The sequence below is a fragment of the Delphinus delphis genome, chromosome 21 (genome assembly GCF_949987515.2).
Source record: "Delphinus delphis chromosome 21, mDelDel1.2, whole genome shotgun sequence".
Taxonomy (NCBI): Eukaryota; Metazoa; Chordata; class Mammalia; order Artiodactyla; family Delphinidae; genus Delphinus; species Delphinus delphis.
The window spans coordinates 28771540-28792514 of record NC_082703.1 but is presented as its reverse complement, the minus strand read 5'-3'; the positions used below and the strand labels follow the sequence as shown (position 1 = coordinate 28792514).

At 43.9% G+C, this 20975-nt stretch overlaps 1 protein-coding gene across 1 annotated transcript in view; it reads right to left on the bottom strand.

The window, feature by feature from the left end:
* The window catches only part of MCPH1 (microcephalin 1), a 229417-nt gene extending 209117 nt beyond the window's left edge, over positions 1 to 20300 (bottom strand). Inside the window, 3 exon segments of the mRNA XM_060001202.2 lie at positions 15743 to 15861; positions 19063 to 19154; positions 20190 to 20300. Of these exon segments, the coding sequence (XP_059857185.2) occupies positions 15743 to 15861; positions 19063 to 19154; positions 20190 to 20229 (251 nt within the window). The 5' untranslated portion in view covers positions 20230 to 20300.
* Between the last annotated feature and the right edge of the window lie 675 nt (positions 20301 to 20975).

Genomic DNA, 20975 nt, shown 5'->3' with positions numbered 1-20975 from the left:
TAGCTCTGACGCTTAGGGGATGTACTAGGATAAAGACAGATGTGGGTAAAATTCTAATCCCTCACCCAGGTCCTGAAGGAGCAGGTCTCTGTCCCAAAGCTTCCTTTTCTCACTAGACTCCAGCCACTGACCCTCCGGCATTGTCCTGCCTCGGGCTGGACCTTCTGCTCCCAGGACACAGTCCCCCAGTTCAGGGAAAGACTAGCTCCTTTGCTGTCTTTTTTGCCTCAGCTCAAAGCTCCCCACTGACTCCAAAAGCCCCCCGGCCCCCCAAAAAGCACTCTGCCCAAGCAGGGCAACCCACTCCAGGGGGCCTCCTGTGCCCTCCAGGGCCTTAAAAAACCTTTCTAGCACTTACAAAACTTGTCTTCCTCATTAAAAGTATGTTCCGGGGAGGCAGTAAATATGCCCGTCTAGTTAGAGCTGTAACCCCAACGTCTGGCAGAGAGTAAGCACTCAAAAGTATTTTCTGAATAATGAGTAATTTGTAGAAAGACAAACACTGCTGAGCTCTTTATCTTACACCATACGTGTACACAAACACCAAAAAGAAAAAGAACAAGAAAAAAAAAAAAGCTCAAAACAGATCACAGAACTAAACGCAAAAGCGGAACCTAAAGCTCCTAAAAGAAAATGCCCGAAAAAATTCCTGCTTCTGAAGCAGGCAAAGATATTCAGAGAGGATGTTAAACATAAAGCACAAAAGAAGAAAACGAAAAACTGGACTTCAACAAAACAGAACATTTGTGTAGTTTGAAAGACACAATAAAGAAAACAAGTCTCAGACTGAGAGAAAATAATTACAATATGTGAATCTGACCAAAGAAATTAGTATGTACAATGTATACAAAAATCACATACAACTCAATATTAAGAAGACAAAAACTAATTTAAAAAAAATGGGCAAAGGATTTAAACCAAAGACAATACACGAAGATTCACTAAGCACATCATCTTATGCTCAGCACTCGACATCAGGAAAATATAATCAAAACCAGATGAGGTCCTCACATTTATGGTTGACTGATTCTTGACAAGAGAGTCAAGACAAGTCCCTGGGGAAAGAACGACGGAAGTCTTTTCAACAAATGGGGCTGGGACAACTGTGGGACAACCACACGAGAGAGAAGACATGAGACCCCGACCTCACACCGTACACAAAACTAACTCAAGATGGACAAAATCCTCAATGTAAGAGCCGAAACTATACAATTCTTCGAAAAGAGATAGTAAATCTTTGTGATCTTGGACCTGGTAATAGTTTCTTAAATGACACCAAAGCACAAGAAACAAACAAAAATAAATCAACTGGACTTCATCAAAATTAAAATCTTTTTGCTTCACAGGAAACTGTAAAGGAAGTGTAAAGACAACCCACAGAATAGAAGAAAATATTTGCATATCGTATACAATATGGATATATGTGAGACAGCCGTACAACGGAATACTATTCGATCATAAGCAATGAAACTCTGACACAGGCTACAGTGTGGATGCATCTTGAAAACATTAGGTCATGAGAAAAAAGCCAGGCCCAAAGCTCACATACTGTATGATTCTGTTTACATGAAACATCAGAACAGGCAAATCCACGGCGACAGAAAGTAGACCAGGGCTACTCTGGGCTGGGCAGCATAGAGGGATCAGTGATGCAAAGGTTTTGTTCTGAGGTGATGAGAATGCTTTCAGCTGATTGTGGTCGTAGCTGCACAGCTCTGTGACTATATTAAAAACCACTCAACTGTACACTGGCTGAATTTTATCCCAAAAACTGCTACAAAAAATAAAAAACCACATGAATACCACTACACAGCCACTAGAAAAGCTAAAATTAAAGACTGACAAACTGCAAGTGCTGGTGAAGACTCGTGCCCTGATCGTAGGAACGTAAAGTGACACAACCGCCTTGGAAAACAGTGTGGGTAACGACCCAGGAGCATGAAGATATACAAGGTCACACACACGACTGTTCATGGAACTTTACTGGTAACAACCAAACATTGAAAACTACCCAAACGTCCATTAACAGGTGAATGGGTAAACAAACTGGTATATCCATGCACTAGAATACTATTCTGCTATAAAAGAAATGAAATTATTGACGGGGGGACGATGGATAAATCATGGATAAATCTCAACATGGATAAATCTCAAAAACATCACGTTAAACGAAAGAAGCCAGGCACAACCTAACACATGCCGGATGAGTGTGCTTACAGGAGACGCTGGAACAGGCAAAGCTGATCAATACTGACGGACCAGGTGATCGGGGAGTGTGCTGGCGGGGGCGGCGGGCAGGGGGGAAGCCGACAACAAAGGGACACAAAGGAACCCCTGGGGTGATGAAAATGCTCAGTGTTTTGACTGTGATGGTGGTAGCATGGGTATGTACCTTTGTCAAAGTTCAGTGAACGATATACTTAAAATGGAAATATTTCATCTCATGAAAATCATTTTTATAAAGTTGATTTTTAAAAAACCAACTAATCACCGAAGCCTGTAGGAAGCCTACAATTAAGAGCTGGGCAGAATTATGGATCTAATGAAAAGAGATGAGAAACGGGCAGCAAGGATGGAGAAGACCAGGAGAGAGGTTTCTTAAGGATGCCTCTTTTTAAAAAAAAACCCCTTTGATTTTACCAATTTCTGCCTCAAGCAGTGTTTACCAGCTCCCCCCGCTCGGGAGAAATGTCACCCATTTTCCACTGTTATAAGCAACAAAGTAGCCAAAAAGGGGTGGCTGGAAGCACCCGGATAGAAGACTCGGATGGGAAGACCTGGGATCATCCCATCATCACCGAGACGACGGGAAAGTTACAACCGGCAGCGTCATGAGGCTCAGTCAGCTCCCGAGAAGCCTCACTCCAGCCTGGTGGGGAAGCAGTGCCTTTCCCCCCACTGAACGACCGAGGAAACTGAGGCTCACACAAGACCATCTGCCCGAGTTTACAGAACCACCGGTCTCCTCTACTAGTAACCTGGAAAGGCTCGCCCCATCGGGCTGGAGGTGTGCCTGACCCCAGACTCCCGACCACCCGCCCCCATGGGGGAGGATGGAGCCTGGCGTGGACATACTCCCTGAACCCACTCGGTTGAACGTCGGTCCTTCCACGATACAAACGTAACGTGCGCCCACACGCAGAGGAAGATATTGAAGCCTCTACCTCGAAACCACGTTTATCAGGCACTCAATCAAAATCTACTGAATAAACAGAAAAAGCTCACCAGCTGCATTTCTGCTTTTCTTCAGAAATGTACAGTGATGACATCATCCCCCCATCTAGTGGTTAAGAAGAGAAGAGTTTCAAGAGATGCCCCTAAAAGCAGGACGAGCCTTCCGCCTCTGTTTTCTGGCTGCCACTCTCAGAGCCCTGGGCTCAGCCCAGCACGTGGGCCCTGCCCTGGGAAGTCCTGCCTGGGATCCGGGGCCGAGCGGTGGGACCTGCGGCACTGCCCGCCCTGCCTGCTCGGGACCCCGACGCCCGTCCCACCCTCAGGACCAGCCACCTCAAGCCCGGTCAGTAAGTCATTCAGCACAAGGGTCTTAAGGCCCAGCAGAAGGGCAGGGCGCTAAGGGGAGACGAAACACCGGGACTACGGGGATGGCAACTTTGAGGGGGCGCCAGGCTCCAAGCACACAGTCCTGACAGAGGGTTCAGGTCTCGTCCCCACCCCTACCAGCGGCGCAGGGGAGAAGGCGAGGGGTCACAGAAGTTCGGGGAGCAGCGCTGCGGGCAGAGCACCGACTGCCGACGGCGCACGCGGGGAGCAGCCGGCCCGGTGGGCGCCAGAGCCCGTGGCCTGGATCTGCGCTCCAGGCTGCTTGCTGAAAAGCGATCAGAGGAGAGGCAGGATTTGACAAGGCCGTAAGGGGAGAAAAGAAGTTTAAGACCTGGATTCGAGGGAGGGGCACTGGAGGGGAAACGCTGGAGCAGAGCACGGAGCAGCGCCGGCGGCGCCCAGGAGCTAGCGAAGGGTCCAGGTGCGCGTCCCTGGGGCGCCTGCGCGACGCGCACTGCAGCAGCAGCTCGGCCCCCGGCCCGCCCCGCTGCGCCCGCCCGGCCAGGTCCCGGTCCTCTCCCAGGAGGGGGCACGTCACTATGCCCACCGCTGCTCACCGATCTTCAAATGAGAGCGTGTGCATGCCGGGGAGACATGAACGCCTTCTGAACAGGAACCAGACGGACGGGGAGAGCTTGCGGCTAGAAACTTTCCCAGCCCCACCCCCGCTAGGTTCCTCCTGAGGACTGCCTTGAGGCCTCGGTTCCCGAAGGCCCGCTGCTCTCCACGCGCAGCCCCGACTGCCCAGGCCACGCTGACCCCCGCGGCCCCTCCGCCAGGAGCCCCCGGACGCCCACCCCGGGGCCTTTGGATTTGCCGGTAAAAGGCCGATCACCTCCATCCTGAACCGTATCAGAGAACATGCTGGGGAAATAAAAACCCCTGGCACAAAGTAGGGACAATTTATGTGACTGGTGTGATGACCCGCCTTAATTTGTCAAATCCCAGTACACATGCCTTGGTCTATCACAAATACTTCTGTCAACAGTGAAATAAGGCTTTAAAGCAAAGTATCCTGGCCAGGGCTGAAGTGCAGACCCCTGTCGAGTGGGGTGGGCACAACTGCCTTCTCCGCCTGCCAAGTGCTGCGTCAAATGTGGCGCAGACCAGGGGGCACCCAGGACAGCAGAGCACATGTCTCGTGCTCAAGTGGCCTTTCCCCCGCATGTGTCAAACAGCAAAACCGCTTCGCAGTGCCATGTCATGAGCTGGCGGGAAAGGTGTCTTTGGGCTGGAATCGCAGGTATCCGTGGGAACTCACTGACTCGCTATACGTGGATGGCTGCAGAAACAAATGCGTGGCCCAGATACAGGTGCATCTCACCAACTCTGCCCCCAAGAAGGCGTGGGACCAGCACCCCTTGGCAACGAGCATGCCTACCACCCAGAGTTTGGACTCAAGTACTATTTTTCCACTGAAAGGAACCAGGGCTCCTTGGAGAAAAGGCTGCATGCAGGGCTGGGAAAGAGAAAGTACAAGCTGAGCCTGGACTAAATTGTGCCAGAAGAGAAAAGAAGTGTTCAGGGAATGATGGAGAAATGATAAAATAATGACAATGACAAAAGTCAACTTGAACGGGCTACCACTGGCCAATGGAGGACAATTCAAACCTTAAAAGGAACAATGATAGTAATGGATTATAACCCACTGGATAAAGTACAGACACACACAGTGTGATGAGGGAGTTATTTACAGAGTGTGAAAGTCCCTCCGTCAAAAGCCACACTGACTAATTGCCAAAGGGGCATATTCACCCCAGTGGAGCGGCCTGGAAGGCACCACCACCACAGAGAGGAAACACCCATCACCAGTCCCAGGTCATCCCTGCAAGACACAGAACGTGGATCATCTCACCAGGAAACACCGGACACTCCCCGACTCAGTCCCATTCGTAGCCTTCAACAGCATCAAAGGCAGGAAAGCCGAAGACAGGCCGAGGAAGGGCTCCACGGGGAGAAAGACGGGGAGATGCAACAACCAGACACAACGTGGGCTTCTGGGGTGGAGTCGACGGCTGTCAGGTGTGTGACTTGAACAGCCGGTGAGATCAGCGTGGATGGCCGCATTGTGGTTGTGCAAGGAAACATGCTTGTGTGTAGGAAGCACTAAAGGCAGGTGTGAGGGGCGGACTCTCAAACACGTACGGATGTCGCCTGAGAACTGTGTCCCCAGTTATCTGTTTCTCTGTGACTGTTTAAAAAATGTAACTTCAACAACCTTCTCCAACTGAACTTAGAGGTGATGGTCAAGCTGACCTTCATTCCTTTCACCTTTATTTCTTCTCCCTTCAATATGGAAATGTGTGTCCAAAGGAAACATCAGAATTTTATCAACTGTAGTTACAGCTGTCTGCTCTTAGAAAGAGCACACCCAGAAATAACCCAACAAAACGGGATTCTAGTGACACCTAGTGACCTTATGTATTTCATGAAAGTTCACATCCTCAGTGGAAAACACGAGCAATAGTCTGCACAGGCAGTTAACGAAAGAAGAACGGATACATGACACAAAAAATAAAGGTCAGCTTGGCTGTTACCTCCAAGTTCTGTCAAAGGAAGTTCAAGCTCACTAAAAATCAAGGCAATACAAATGAAATCAACTTTATCATTTCACCTGCCAAGTAGGAAAGATTAAAAGTCTGATAACTCACACTGCTTGAAAGAAAGGAATTTGGCACATTCTTTCCAGAATGTAACTTGACAGCATCTATCAAAAGCTTAACTATGTAAGCCGTCTGAACCCAAAAGTCCATTTTTGGAATTTAAACCTATGGAAAGACTTATACCTCTGCAAGAAAGTAATGTACACAAAGGTTCAATGTTGCTCTATTTCTGATTGGAAAGAAAAAGAAGAAAGAAATGGAAAACTTCATACTCATTAATAGGAGATAGGTTACATAAATTACTGGGTATCTATTACAAAAGACCAATATGTGTTTTAAAAATCAAGATACACCTCTACGTAAAAACATGGAAAAATGTTCTCTCTGATACTGTTAACTAAAAAAGCATATGTGCGTTCCATGAAAAAAAAAAAACCTACTTATTTACTTGGATGTATATATATAAATGTGAGTGTATACATGCACGATTACACATTTTTTATATGCTCAGTAAAAAACAATCTGAAACTATATACTCCAAATTCTCAATGGTAGGTTTCCCCCAACTGAGGGGAGTGCTGGAAGATAAGGCATAAGGTAGATTAAGTAGGGATTTTTCACTTTAAAAATAGCACACATTTAAATATATTTAATTCAAAAGAAAGTTTGTTTTCAAGATAGCAGAAGGAAATCTAAAAATCAGTAATTAATTGTATATGATAGTTAAAATCTGATTGTGTTACAACAAACAATAATAATAAACAAGAAAGAAAAGAATTTGTATTAAAAATGTGATTAAATTCACTTTTAAAGAGACCTTAGGAGATTGCCTTCGGGTACAGTTACAGTTATTTTGTAGTTTCTGCGAGCCCCTTGAGCTAAGCAGTGGCAGAGATGAGAAAGGGGGTAAAGAGGAAGGAAATTAGGGAACAGACCAGCAAAGGAACAGGATAGCAGGAGAAAAACTGTTGGTGAGAGGTCCCATGTCAGGACTGGCTGGAGGCCTCACTTCAGGACAGGAGTGCCCAGCTGTCAGGTTACATGTTCGCCCAAGCTTCTCCATTAACGTCAAGCTTTCAGTAAAGGTCTATTTTTCTGTACCCACGTATCCATACAACCTTTTACTTGTAGCTCTGATATCTCCTCTGTTCATCAGTTGTTGGGACAAATACTTCCTGAGCACCTACTATGTGTTAGGTGCTTAGTGGAAACACAACTACAGAAGACGACAAACACGGAGGTCGTGCGTACAGTTTACTTCATAATGGAAAGACCAAAATGCATGATTTGGTAGGTAGACAGACACACAAATGAACGAATAAGTTATACCAGCACAAAAGAGAGTAACAAAGGGGGCTCTACTATAGATGGGAGGACACAGAGAGCACTTCAGGGAAGGTGACCCTGAAATGGGACACATATGAAGGAGCTGAGGCCAAAACAGGGTGAAGCAGGAGGAGAAGGAAGCAGAGTCAAAATGGTTGAAATAAAAAGCAGGTAAAGGAGGACCAACATACATATAATTTAAGCCCTTGAAGAAAAAAAGCAAAGCAATGGAACAGAGTAATACTTAAATCATCCAAGAAAAATTTTCAGAAATAAAGACCTGAATCTCTTGAAAAGGCCAATCTAGAATTAGAATGATCAACTGGATCAATTAGAGACACAGTAAGAAAAGACCATTAAACTTTAAAAGAAAAAAAACAAATCCTTACAGCCCCTAAGCAGAAAGAATAATTTACAAGGAGAAAAAAATTAGACTGGCACCAGATGCTTCAAAAAGAACATACTAAGTTCCACTGTATTTATTCCTAACAAACCAAATCTCCCACAAATAAATACACCATAAACTATAAGCCACACATTCTGGAAATACCAAAAAAACCCTCCAACTACCAGAAGACTTTGGAGGCTAGGGAAAAACAAAAACAAGCAAATTTTGAAAGGAAGCAAAACAAAAAATCTGGGGCTTTACCACAGTTTTTGGGGCTTTACCCTGAAGTAAAACATGACAGTTTCTATGGCAGTGGTAGTGATGGGCAGCTGCTGTCTTGGCCAAAGGAACTGGAGATAAAGAGCCCGGGCAGCTAAGGCCACCAGGAAATGATGCAAGGATCCAGGAAGCAAAAAACCAGAGAAGGGGCACCTCAGATTCTGAGCATGAAGTCCAAGTCCCTGGCTGACCCCTGATCTAGTGTCCATGGGGCAAACAAATATGCCTGCAGCTAAGGCTTGAACGGAACAAATCCAAGCAATGCCCAGCACAGGCTGTAAAATGACAGTGCACAGGTTACAGCTAAACAATTCAACTGCTTTTGCTAAAACAAAGTCAATACCCTTTGGCGTAACAGAAGAGAAACCAGACTCTATATAACATTTACAATGCCCAAAATACAACCCAAAGTTGTTTTACGGAAGAGTCAGGAAAATGTGACACATTCTCAAGGAAAAAACAATCAACAGCCACCAACCTCAAGATGCTGAAACGACCAGACAAGGAATGGCTATAACTATCCTCCACCAGGGAATGGAAGATACGCTTTTAATGAAAGACAGAGAAAGCAAAGACAGGAAATCTCAGCTGAAAAACAAAACATATAAACACAAAAAAGAACCAAGTGGAAATGTCAAAACTGAAAAATATCTGAAATACATTTAATTAATGGACTTAATAACAGAATGGAATTGATGGAAAAAAGAGTCAGTGAAATTGAAGAAAGATCAACTTGGAGAGAAAAAAGATGACTGAAAAACAATGAACAAAAACCAGGGCATTAGGGACAAGTGGGAAAATGTCAAAAACTTTATCACACAGGAGGGACTGGCAAACCATGGCCTGCAGGCCACCCGGCCCACCACAACGTTTTATAATAAAGTTTTACTGCAACACAGCCATACCCATTTGTTTGTTCTTCTCCAGGGTTCCTTCCACACCAGGGCCTGCAGGGAGCAGCTGAATAAAGACTATGCGGCCCACAAAGCCTAAAATATTTACTATCTGCCCCTTTACAGAAAAACTTGGCCAATTCCTGATATGCAGCTAGAGTAGTACCAGAAAAACAGGCAGGAAAGATATTTGAAGAAACAACGGCCCAAACTAATCATGTTTTTAGAAAAAAAATGTATAACCTCATACATTAAAAAACGTAGCAACATCTTAACAGAATAAGTTAAAAAGCACCACACTTAGACACTGAAACTTCTGAAAACCAAAGATAAGGAGAAAAACTTGAAAGAAGCCAGAGATAAAGGACACATTACTTACAACGCAGAAATTATTTAAAAGACTACAGGCTTCTCATGAGCTACCAGAGGACAGAAGACTCTGGGAAAACACCTTTAAGCAGTTGGGGGAAAAAAAAACAAAAACAACTGTCACCCTGGAATTCTATATCCATTGAGAATACTATTCACTAAATGATGATGGAATAAGGACATTTTCAGATGGAGAAAACCATGGAAATCTACTGTCATCTGATTAAAAGAAATGCTAGACTGCCAGAAGGGAGAAATAAACAATTTAACAGTAACATTTGGAGACTTCAATACCCCAATTAGTAACGGATAGAAACGGGACTTCCCTGGTGGCGCAGTGGTTAAGAATCCGCCTGCCAAGGCAGGGGACACGGGCCTGAGCCCTGGTCAGGGAAGATCACACAGGCGCGAAGCAACTAAGCCCGTGCGTCACAACTACTGAGCCTGCGCTCTAGAGCCCACGAGCCACAACTACTGAAGCCCACGCGCCTAGAGCCCATGCTCTCCAACAAGAGAAGCCACCACAATGAGAAGCCTGTGCACCGCAATGAAGAGTAGCCCCCGCTCGCTGCAACTAGAGAAAGGCCACGTGCAGCAACGAAGACCTAATGAAGCCAAAAATAAATAAATTAATTAATTAAAAAAAATAGAACTAAACAGATCAAGAAACAAACAAGAAACTTAGAGAAAGCCCGCGTGCAGCAACGAAGACCTAATGAAGCCAAAAATAAATAAATAAATATACTTTTTAAAAAAATAGCACTAAACAGATCAAGAAACAAACAAGAAACTTAGAAAACAGTATAAACCAACTAGATCTAACAGACATCTATATATGGGACATTCCATCCACAACAACAGAATGAATACACATTCTTATCAAGTACACATACAACATTCTCTGGGCCAGATCAAATGTTAGGGCATAAAAACAAGTCTCAACTACTTTAAAAAAAAAGAACTGAAATAATATAAAATATGTTTTCTACCCATAACAGAATGAAATTAGATACCAAAAACAGAATGAACTTTGGAAGGCTCACAAATATGTAGAAATTAAACAAGAAGCTACAAAATAACGAATGGGTCAAAGAAGAAATCACAAGAAAAAATGGTAAATACTGTGAAATAATTGAAAACAAAAATATAATATACCAAATTTCAAGAGATGCAGCTAGAGCAGTGCTTCGAAGGAAATTTATAACTATAAACACATATTAAAAAAGACTAAAGATTTCAAATGAATAATCTAATGCTCTACCTAAAGAACTAAGAGCAAACTGAACCCAAAACAAGCAGAAAGAAGGAAATAATAAGTATAGTGGAAATTAAAAACGTACAGAAAAACAATGGAGAAACATCAACAAACCAAAAGTTGGTTCTTTGACATGATCAGTGAAATTGACAAGCCTTTAGCTTAGACTGATCAAGACAAAAATAAGTGATTACTAAAATCAAGAATGACTTTGGTTTTTTTTTAAGGTCACTACTGACCTTATCAAAATAAAAAGGATTATTACAGAATACTACAAACGAGTACATGCCAACAAATTAGACAACCTAGATGAAGTGAACACATCCTAGAAAGACACAAACTACTCAAACTGACTCAAGAAATAGAAAATGTGAATAAACCTATAACAAGAGATTGAATTAGTAATCAATAACCTTCCCACAAAAACAAGCCCAGGTCCTGATGGCTTCACTGAAGTTCTACCAAATGCTTGAAGAATTAACATCAATTCTTACAAACTTCAAAAGACAGAAGAACACATCCCAACTCATTCTATGATGCCAATACTGCCTGACACCAAAACCAGAAAAAGTCATCACAAGTACTGACCAATATCCCTTATGAATACAGATGCAAAAATAAAAGTATTAGCAAATTGATCCAGCAATTAAAAACAACTGTATACAACATAACCAAGCAGGATTTATCCAAGGAATGCAAGATTGGTTCACCATATAAAATCAATCAATCTAATACACCACATTAATGGAATGAATGAAAAAAACCCCACATGAATATTTCAATAATTGCAGAAAAAGAATTTGACAAAATCCAACATCCTTTAATGATAAACAAACAAACCGAAACAAACAAAAAAAAACTAAGAATAGAAGGAAACTTCCTCAACCTGACAAAGGGCATCTATAAAAAAAAAAAATCCAAAGTTAACATCTCACTTAATAAAGAAACACAGAAAGCTTTTCTCCGAAGACTGGGAGCAAGACAAGGATGGTTACTCTCACCACTTCTATCCAACATCGTGCTGGAGATTAGGGTCAGGGCAATTAGAAAAGAAAAGGAAATACACGGCATCCAGATTGGAAAGGAAGAAGTAAAGCTATCTCTATATACAGATTACACAACACTGTATACAGAAAATCCCAAGGAAATCACAAAAACACTTTGAGCTAATAAACAAGTTCAGAAAACTTGCAGAATACAAGATCAACATACAAAAGTCAGTTACATGTCTATATTTTAACAACTAAACAGTGAAACAATTCCATTTATAATAGCATCAAAAAGAAAAAAAATGAATAAATTTAACCTAAGAGGTGTAAGGTTTGCACCCTGAAAACTACAAGGCATCACTGAAAGATATTAGACAGCCAAAAAAATGAAAACACATCCAATGGCCATGGATTGCAAGATTAAATACTGTTAAGATGGCAATACCTACCTAATTAAAGACTCAGTGCAATCTTTATCAAATATTAGTTGCCCTTTGCTTCTCCCTGAAGTTGAAGCTAATCCTAAAATTCATACAGAAATGCAAGGGAATTGGAAGAGGCAACCAATCTTGAAAAATCAAAATTGGAGGAGTCACACTTCCCAACTTCAAAGCTTACGGTAAAGCTACAGGAATCAAGACTGTGGTGCTGGCCTAAAGATACACACAGATCAATGAAACAGAATTGAGAATCCAGATATAAACCCATGTATCTATGGTCAATTAATTTTCAGCAAGGGTACCAAGACAATTGAATGGGGAAAGAACAGTCTATTCAACAAACAGTGCTGGGAAAACTGGACAACCACATGCAAAACAGTGAAGGTGAAGCCTTACCTCACACCATGTGCAAAAATTAACTCAAGTATAACTGCAGACCTAAATGTAAGGATAAAACTATAAAACTGAGAAGAAAGCATAGGTGTACATCTTTACATCCTGGGATTAGGCAATGATTTCTAGGCTGTGACATTTAAAACACAAGCAACAAAAGAAAAAAATAGACACAATGGACTTAAGAAAAATTTTAAAACTTCTGTGCTTCAAAGGATATCAACAAGAAAGTGAAAAAATAACCCACAGAAAGGGAGAAAATGTTTGTAAATATTGTATCTGATAAGGGTATTATATCCAGGATAAAGAGCTCTTACAACTCAACAAGAAAAATAACCCAATTTAAAAAAGATGGACGAAGTATTTGAATAGACATTTCTCCAGATATACAAAAAGCCAGTAAAACCACGAGAAGCGGCTCAACATCTCTGCTCATTAAGGAAATACAATTCAAAACTACAGTGAGATACCACTTCACATTCACGACAACACCTGTAAACATGAAAGAGGGATAAAAACCCTCATACGTTACTGGTGGGAATGTAAAATGATGCATCCGATCCAAAAAGTAGTCTGGCAGCTCCTCAAAAAGCTAAACAAGCAGTGTCCATGCGACTCATCAATTTCATTCCTAGGTGCATATATACCCAAGAGGATTGAAAGTATATATTCACACAAAAACGTGTACACAAATGTTCATAGCAGCATTGCTCTCAATAGCTAAAAAGTGCAAATAACCCAAAGGTCCACCTGCTGAAGATAAGCAAAACATGGTCCATCCTTATAATGCAGCCACTCAAAGGAATAAAGTACTGACACAGGCTACAACACGAATGAACCTCTAAAACATATGCCAAGTGAAAGAAGCTGAACATAAAAAGCCACATATCGTACGATTACACTTACATGAAATGTCCAGAATAAGCAAATTCAGAGAGACAAAGCGCAGATTAGTGGTTGCCAGGGGGTGGGGCTAAGGGGACAGTGGGGAGTGACTGCTAATGGCTAAGGAGCTTATTTTGGAGTGACACAAATGTTCCTGAACTAGGCAGTGGTAACTGCTACAAATCTTTGTGAACAGAATATATTAGAAACCACTGAACTATACACTCAAAGGGTGAGTTTTATGGTATGTGGACTTTATCTTAATTAAAAAAAAGAAGAAATACCAAACATAATTCACACTGAAAGGAAATAAGACCAGAGGACACTCAGATCCTCAGAAATGAAGAGCAAGCATAAATACACAGATAAATACGAGAGAATTTTTTCTCTTAGTTTACTTAAAATACAGACAACTGCTGAAAGCACAGTGACAACACTGTCCTGTGAGCTTGTAAGGCATATAGATGTGATACATATGACAACAGTGACACAAAGGATGGCAGGGCAGAATTACCAGGTTTCTATATTTTATATGAAGTGGTACAATATTAAATCTAAGTAGACTCAGAAGTTAAGGATCCATTTTGTAATCCCTAAAGCAATCACTAAAAATAAAAAAGAGAATGGAAAGAGTTTTAGTTCAAAAACTAACAGATCAAATAATCCAAAGTAGGGAAGGAAAAGGGAAGAAAGGAACAAATATATTTCCGCCTTTGCTCGAAAGGCCAAGAAGCCGTGATACTCCCTGGCCGCGAGCCCACCAGCACCACATCTTAGTCTCTGATACTATTCCCCACTCAAAGGAATCACGGTCTTTGCAGAAATGGCTGGCGCCAAGGCTGGGGTAGAGCAGGTACAAGGTGTCAGATGGGACACGTCACAGTGACACAAGAATCAGCTGAAGGGGCTCCCTCTACCCAAACCTGAACCATCTGAGCACCAAACAGACAGGAATGAACTACAAGCCACTGAAGACTACAGGAACCCGGCAGTTGACACTAATCGGTTAACCAATCAGCGTGGGAGAAGAGCACGCTCTTTACTATGGTACACAGCTGGGCACAGCCGGGGGAAACAGGAGGAAGTGCTGAACTTGGAAAAGAGTCGTCTTGTAAGATTCAGAGTTAAGGTTGGTTCAGGCAAGAGTCATCACCGACGCTACACCTGGGGGGTAGGGGGAGCAGAATGTCTGCATGATCTTAAATTGCCTTCCCACAGGTAGCTTATCAGTCTCAAGGGAAACAACAGCCATTACACAGTGGAAAAGCAGCAAACACCTTGCCAGGTGACCAAAATTAAGATGCGGATGAACACTGCAGGTCTCTGGGTAGGCACACCTCACTCATGGAGCCTTCTGGGTGGGAAACCATAACCTGGGTCTAAACACGGGGCACAGGTCACATCCAAAATGAAGAACATCTCATTTTAAACAAAAGGGTGAGGCTGGAGTTTTCAAAACCGCCCAGGCCACAGAAGATAAAGAAATGGAATCGATGGCCATGCCTTACTGTTAAAGTTTTTTAAATTAATAGCCTTTATTCTTCTAGAGCAGCTTTCACATCAACAGCCAAAGTCTATGCCTTCCTTATATTTTACATCACTGCTTTCATGTAAACTCACTCTAGTTTTCTAGAAAAGCAGCAGTATGCTTCCTTTACATCTGGATTTCAGGGAACTCGATTTATATCATCTGAAACCCCACTACCTCTGACCTCAACCTCCTCCTAAGCTTCCTCTTGACCACTCCTGTATGGGCTCAATTGTGTCCCTCAAGTTCACATGAAGTCCTAACCCCCCAGTACCATAGGACGTGACTGTAGTTGGAAATGGGGCCTTTAAAGAGACAGTGAAGGTTAAATGAGTCACTGGGGTGGGCCCTAACCCAGTGGGACTCGTGTCCTTATAAGAAGAGATGAGGGCAAGAAACACGCAAACCAGGTGAAGACACAGAAATAAGATGGCCATCAGCAAGCCAAGGGGAGGCCTCATAAGAAACCAACCCTGTGGACACCTTCATCTTGGACTCCTAGCCTCCAGAACGGTGAGAAATAAATTTCTGCTGTTTAAGTCTGCAGTCTGTGGTATTCTGTTACAGCTGCCCTAGCAGACTAACACAATCTGCTTCCTTATTTTTTCCTGAATACACCACACATACCCCGTTCTCAGGGCCTCTGGGCAGGCTAGGAGTTATACCACACCCATCTTGCGACTCAGGAAACTGAGGATGTTAAAAGACCCTAGTAAGAGGCAGAGAAAAGATGGCAATCAAACTTTATCTGGTTCTGTGATTCATGCAAAATACCTCCACACTCTACCAATACTAGATAACTTAAGGGTAAAAAAACAAAAGAAACGACTTACTTTTCAACCCAGAGCACTGAGACGAGCTTCACCCCTCTCTTCTGTGCTTTGGCCCAGGTGCTCTGGTACCCGTCTTTGAACACAACGTGAGTTACTTGTTTGTTGAAAGTTTTTGAAACCTGCAGACAAAATGCAGAAAACGAAAGTTAAAGTACTGTTATACTATTTGCACAGTTTCTTAAGTACAAGCCAGTGTCACTCCTGTGACACTGCATTTGCAAAAAAATAAGCAACAAAATAATTAGCAAAGAGTATCAAAGTATAAAAAGGATAATACATTCCTACCACTTGAGTTTATTCCAGGACTGCAAAGTTGGTTAACAACAAAAAGTCAATCATTATTATTTACTACATTAACAAAGTAAAAGAGAAAAATCACAACCACCTCAATATATGCCAAAAACGCATTAAAGTTAAAAAGTTTATTCATGAGGAAAATTCATACTAAATTAGGATCTGAAAGTTGGTACAAAACTGCATGATGGGAAATGCTAAAAGCTTTCCATTGAGAAGAGGATCCAGATGAGGATGCCTGGTATCTCCATTCTATTCAACTGGCCCCAGCCAGTGCAGGATGGCAAGAAAAGGAAATAAAAAGTGTTAGGATTAGAAAGAACAAAAATAAAACAGTCCTTTGCACGTAAGGTTCAATTGTGCACACTGTTAACACCCCCAAAACGCCACAGAATTCATAAATGAGTTTGTGAGAAACTCACTGAGAAAACTTACCGTTTTCTGGACACAAGGTGATTATGAAAAAATGAACTATTTCTATATAACAGTGGCAGTTAGAAAAAAGAATTCAAAAGATACCATTTATGACAGCATCAAAAACAACCGGAGAAAATTATAAAACATTACTGAAAAAAAAGAAACCCAAATCAACAAAGGCATACATCATGTTCATGGGTTAGAAGATTCCATTTTATAAAAATGTCAGTTCTCTCCGTACTAGTCTGTTGTTATCAATCCAATACCAATCAAAATCCCAAAAAAGCTTTATGTTGTAAACGGATAAACTGACTCTAAAATGTATTTGGAAAGGCAAAAGGCTAAGAATAGCCAGGACACCTTGAAGAACAAGGGGAAGACTTATGAAGAGTTATGATAAAGAGTAATTAAGACAGGGTGGTTTGTCGTGAGAACAGACTATATGGACACAGAAACATGGTTACCTGACTGATGACAAAGGTGTTACTGTGTAGCCTGGCTAAAGGACAGTCTTTTCAATCAGGAGTGTTGAGATGAATGACCACCCACATGGGAAAAAATGAAACTACTTCACACCATACGCAAAAATTTAAATCTAAATGTGAAAGGCAAAATGATAAAGCTTCTGGAAAATAACAGAGGAGAAAAATCCTCATAACCTCGGTGGAGAAACAAATTTTTTAAAACAAGATACACACACAAAAGCTCACCATACAGAATAAACTACTTTACAATTATCATCAAAAGACACCGTTAAGAAGGTGAAAAGGCAAGCCACAGAGTGACAGAAAATATTGCAATTCACATGGCTGACAAAAGGGTCAACAGAGAAATACAGAGAATGCTTACAAATCAAGAAGAAAAAGAAAAACCCAATGGAAATATGAGCTGGAGACTTGAACAGGGTTTTCAAAGTAAATATGTGAAGATGTGCAGGAAAATGCAAATTTAAACCAGCATGCTATGCCCAGAAATGCACCGGGATGACTGAAGGTAAAGACAGACCTAACCAAGCAGACACAGCAGCGGAGCTTTTATATGCTGGCAGAATGATAAACTGATTCAACCACTGCAGAAAAATGCTAGGAAATCACTGATAGTTTTCTCAGATGTGACAACAGTCTTCCATCACACAGAAGTGTCCTTGCTCTTAAAGATGCAGACGAAATGTACTCAGGGGCAAATTATGCTACCTGCAACCTACTTCCAAATAGCTTAGGAAAAAATACACATATAAACATACTGTTTAGAAAGACAAGAGTCAAAGCAAGTATGTAAAGATGTTGATTGCTGGATCTATGTTCACTGCACTATTCTTTCAATTTTTCTATTTGAAAATTTTCTAAATAAAGGCGAAAAAAAAAGATTCAAGAGATCTAAGACCTTAATACTACGCTCAAAAGCCATTTTGCCAATTCCTGTGTTCCACGGCTTTTTTTCTCAGCCACAATAACACATGTAGCCCAAGTCTGCAGTCGGTATCATCAGGTGGAAACTCTCCCGGATTCCTACCTTCCAGTGTCAGAAAAAAGGTGTCTTCTCAGGTTCACAAGCAAGCCCCGCCCTGCATTCTGGCTGTCCTCCACCCTAATCTGCTCTTGGCCTTTACATCCAGTCTCGTCAGGGCAGGGACCAGGGTGAGTCAAAGGAAATTCGGGAGCACACACGCTCTGCCTGACGGTGAATGCCGCCTTGCAGTTTCCCTGATGTCCTTGCTTCACCCTAATCCCTGCCCTGCTACCATATTAATCTCCCCCTTCGCCAGCCTATCGGCCACCCTCCCCCAAATCCCAACGTCCACACACATACACACAAATAAACTCTGTTCACAGCTGAACTCACTCAGAGAGCGTCTGCCTTCACCATCTCCATTCCTCGGGTCTCCATGATTCCCGGGCTAATTTCCACCCGCTTCACCCAGTTCCCTGAAAACTGCGATACGCCCAACACTGACCTTAACAGTTCTCAAGCCTGAATACTTCCCAATCTTAACTTTTCTTAAGATTCTATAGTGTTTTAAAATTCCATCTTTGAAACCCGTCCCTCCTCCAACTTCCAGGCTTGTCTTCTGGATTCTCCTGGCATCCTTCTCCGCCTGGTTCCATGGCTCCCACTGCCAGCCCTTGAAATACTAAACAGGCTCCATCTGCAGCACTTTTCATGCTAACCACCTGGGTCGTCACCACACCAGTGGCTTCACCTGACCCTTAAGGCCTTGACGCCTAAACCACTATCTCTAGCCCTGAAAATCTCAAGCTCCGGATCTGTACATCCAAATGTCTATCAGATACTTCCAGTATACCCCAAATCCACAACGTTTCCCTTAAAGAGCAGTTCCTTTTCCTGTATCCCGCACTTTCATCAACAGCATCAGGCAGCCAATGGCAGGACCAATATTTTTATCCTCAAGCTCTCCTCTCCCATCACGTACAAGCCCAACTGTTCTCAATTCTTCATACCATGGCTTTCTTCCTCCTCCTGCCATTTGCCCACTGTCTTCTTTGTCCTTCGTGTTCTAAGTCAAAACTCTCAAAATAAGAAAATGCAAGTAGATCTCCGTATGTTTCAGAGGGCTGTCAGATGCGGCACTGGTAAAATGAATTTCCTACCTTTGCCCCCATGTCCGCAAGTTGATTTGTAAATGTCTTTGAATAATTTTCTGTTCCACTGGCTGACCACACTTCTACATACGCCACAACATCTGAAAATAAACAGATACTAGTGTGAAATATATCTGATATTCCAGCATACCTCGCCCAAGGATTTCGATATTTTTCTCTTGTTCTATTTACATTCAAATGTAAGTTTTACATTTCTTCTGTTAAAAGCCTATTCAAAATAATATTAGTGCTATTAGAGTTTTTAAAATTTCAAGGGGAAAACAACTTTACCCATACACACGTCACCGTTTACATTCTCAACTGGATGGTCTTCCCAAATTCCTAAAACCAAAGCCTAACTTCTTCTAGTGCAAGAGCCTGTTTTCTGTAAAGAACCAGAGAGCAAACACCTGAGGCTCTGAGGGCCGTATAGCCACTCAACTTCATGGCTGTCGCACAAAACCAGCCAAAGACAACACATTAATGGGCAAGCATAGCTGTGTTCCAACAAAACTTTATGAACAAGGCAGTCTGGGTTTGATATAATTTTCATCTGTCCTCCCGTCTTCTGCTCCCCCGCCCCCAGCCATGTAAAAAAGGCAAAAAGCCGCCTTCACTCGCAAGCCCTACATAAAACAAGCAGCAGGCAGGATCCAAGGGGCAGGGAGCGTAGTTGACTCGCGCCGCTCCGACCCTGACGCTCTCCAGGTGTGCCTGGAGGCGGTGATTGCTCACTCAGCCGCCGAGACGCTAACACTGACAGATGCACGCGAGGGGCGCTACCCTTTCTCCCCCCCGATATCACTACTGCCCTCCCCCCAAACCCACCTGGCCAAAGACGCCAGAACCCAGAAAACGGTGAAAATCAAATCCACCCACGTCTCCCACCCCGCCGCGCGTCCGCACCGCCGGCCCCACCGGACCGAACCCACGTGGGGCGACCCCGGCACTGAGCTCGGAGACACACCCCACCCCACACGGGTGGTCCCGGCGCCGAGGCCGGGGACAGCCCCCCAGCCCCCGGGCCGACTTCCGGGAGGGCCGGGTTGCGGGCCCCGCGCGTCCCGCGAGCCCGGTCCCAGCGCCTCCCGACCCCGGCACCCGTCCTTAAGCCGGCTCGACCCCCACCCGCTCACCTTTCAGGACGGGGCCCCCGAGGGTTTCGGGGGCCGCCATGAGGGGCGGCGGGGAGCTCGCCGCTGCTGAGCCGCGAGCCTGACGGAGCGGCGGCACTGAGCATGCGCAGCGCGGGCGCGCGCCGCTCAGCTCCTGCTGCGCGGAAATCCGTTGCTCCGCGTTTTCTAAACCGCCGATGGAAGGCCGCGGTGGGGGAAATAAGGCCCACCCTCGCGAGAAGTGGAGACAGGCTCTTCTCGCCCAGACTCACATCCCCCGCAGGTCTACACTGCGGGTCAGGTCACGCGCGGGGACCCCGGGCCTCCGATATCCGCACGGGGCCCCGGATCTTCGATTCCCGCCGCGGGCGGGGGGGGGGTCCCTGTTGCCTGGCCGCCTCCTCGAGCTCTGCGGCCCGCAAATCCCGGAGCGGATAAATCCTGGCGGGAGTGGACGAGCCCGACTCTCAGGAGCAGCCCAGCCGCCTGCCGCTCTGCCTCCGGGTTTCAAACCTCCCGCCCGCTCCCCTGCAAGCCCCGCCCCCCCCGAGGGCTGCGCGCATGCGCCCCGCGGGGAGACTGTCCCAGCCCCCAGCTTCCTGGCGGTGACGTTTAGGAAGGGGAAGGTCTTGCCCGCCTGTTGATAAGTTCTCTGTTTAATCTCCCTGAAACACCGAACTAGTTAAAGGACTCATGCCGTATGTAGTGTAAAAAGTTTCATTTTCAATGACCTGAGTACCATCTTTGTGTTCTATCATGTAGGATATAGTCTATTCCCAAGCTTAAAGAAAACAGTAATCTTAAAGG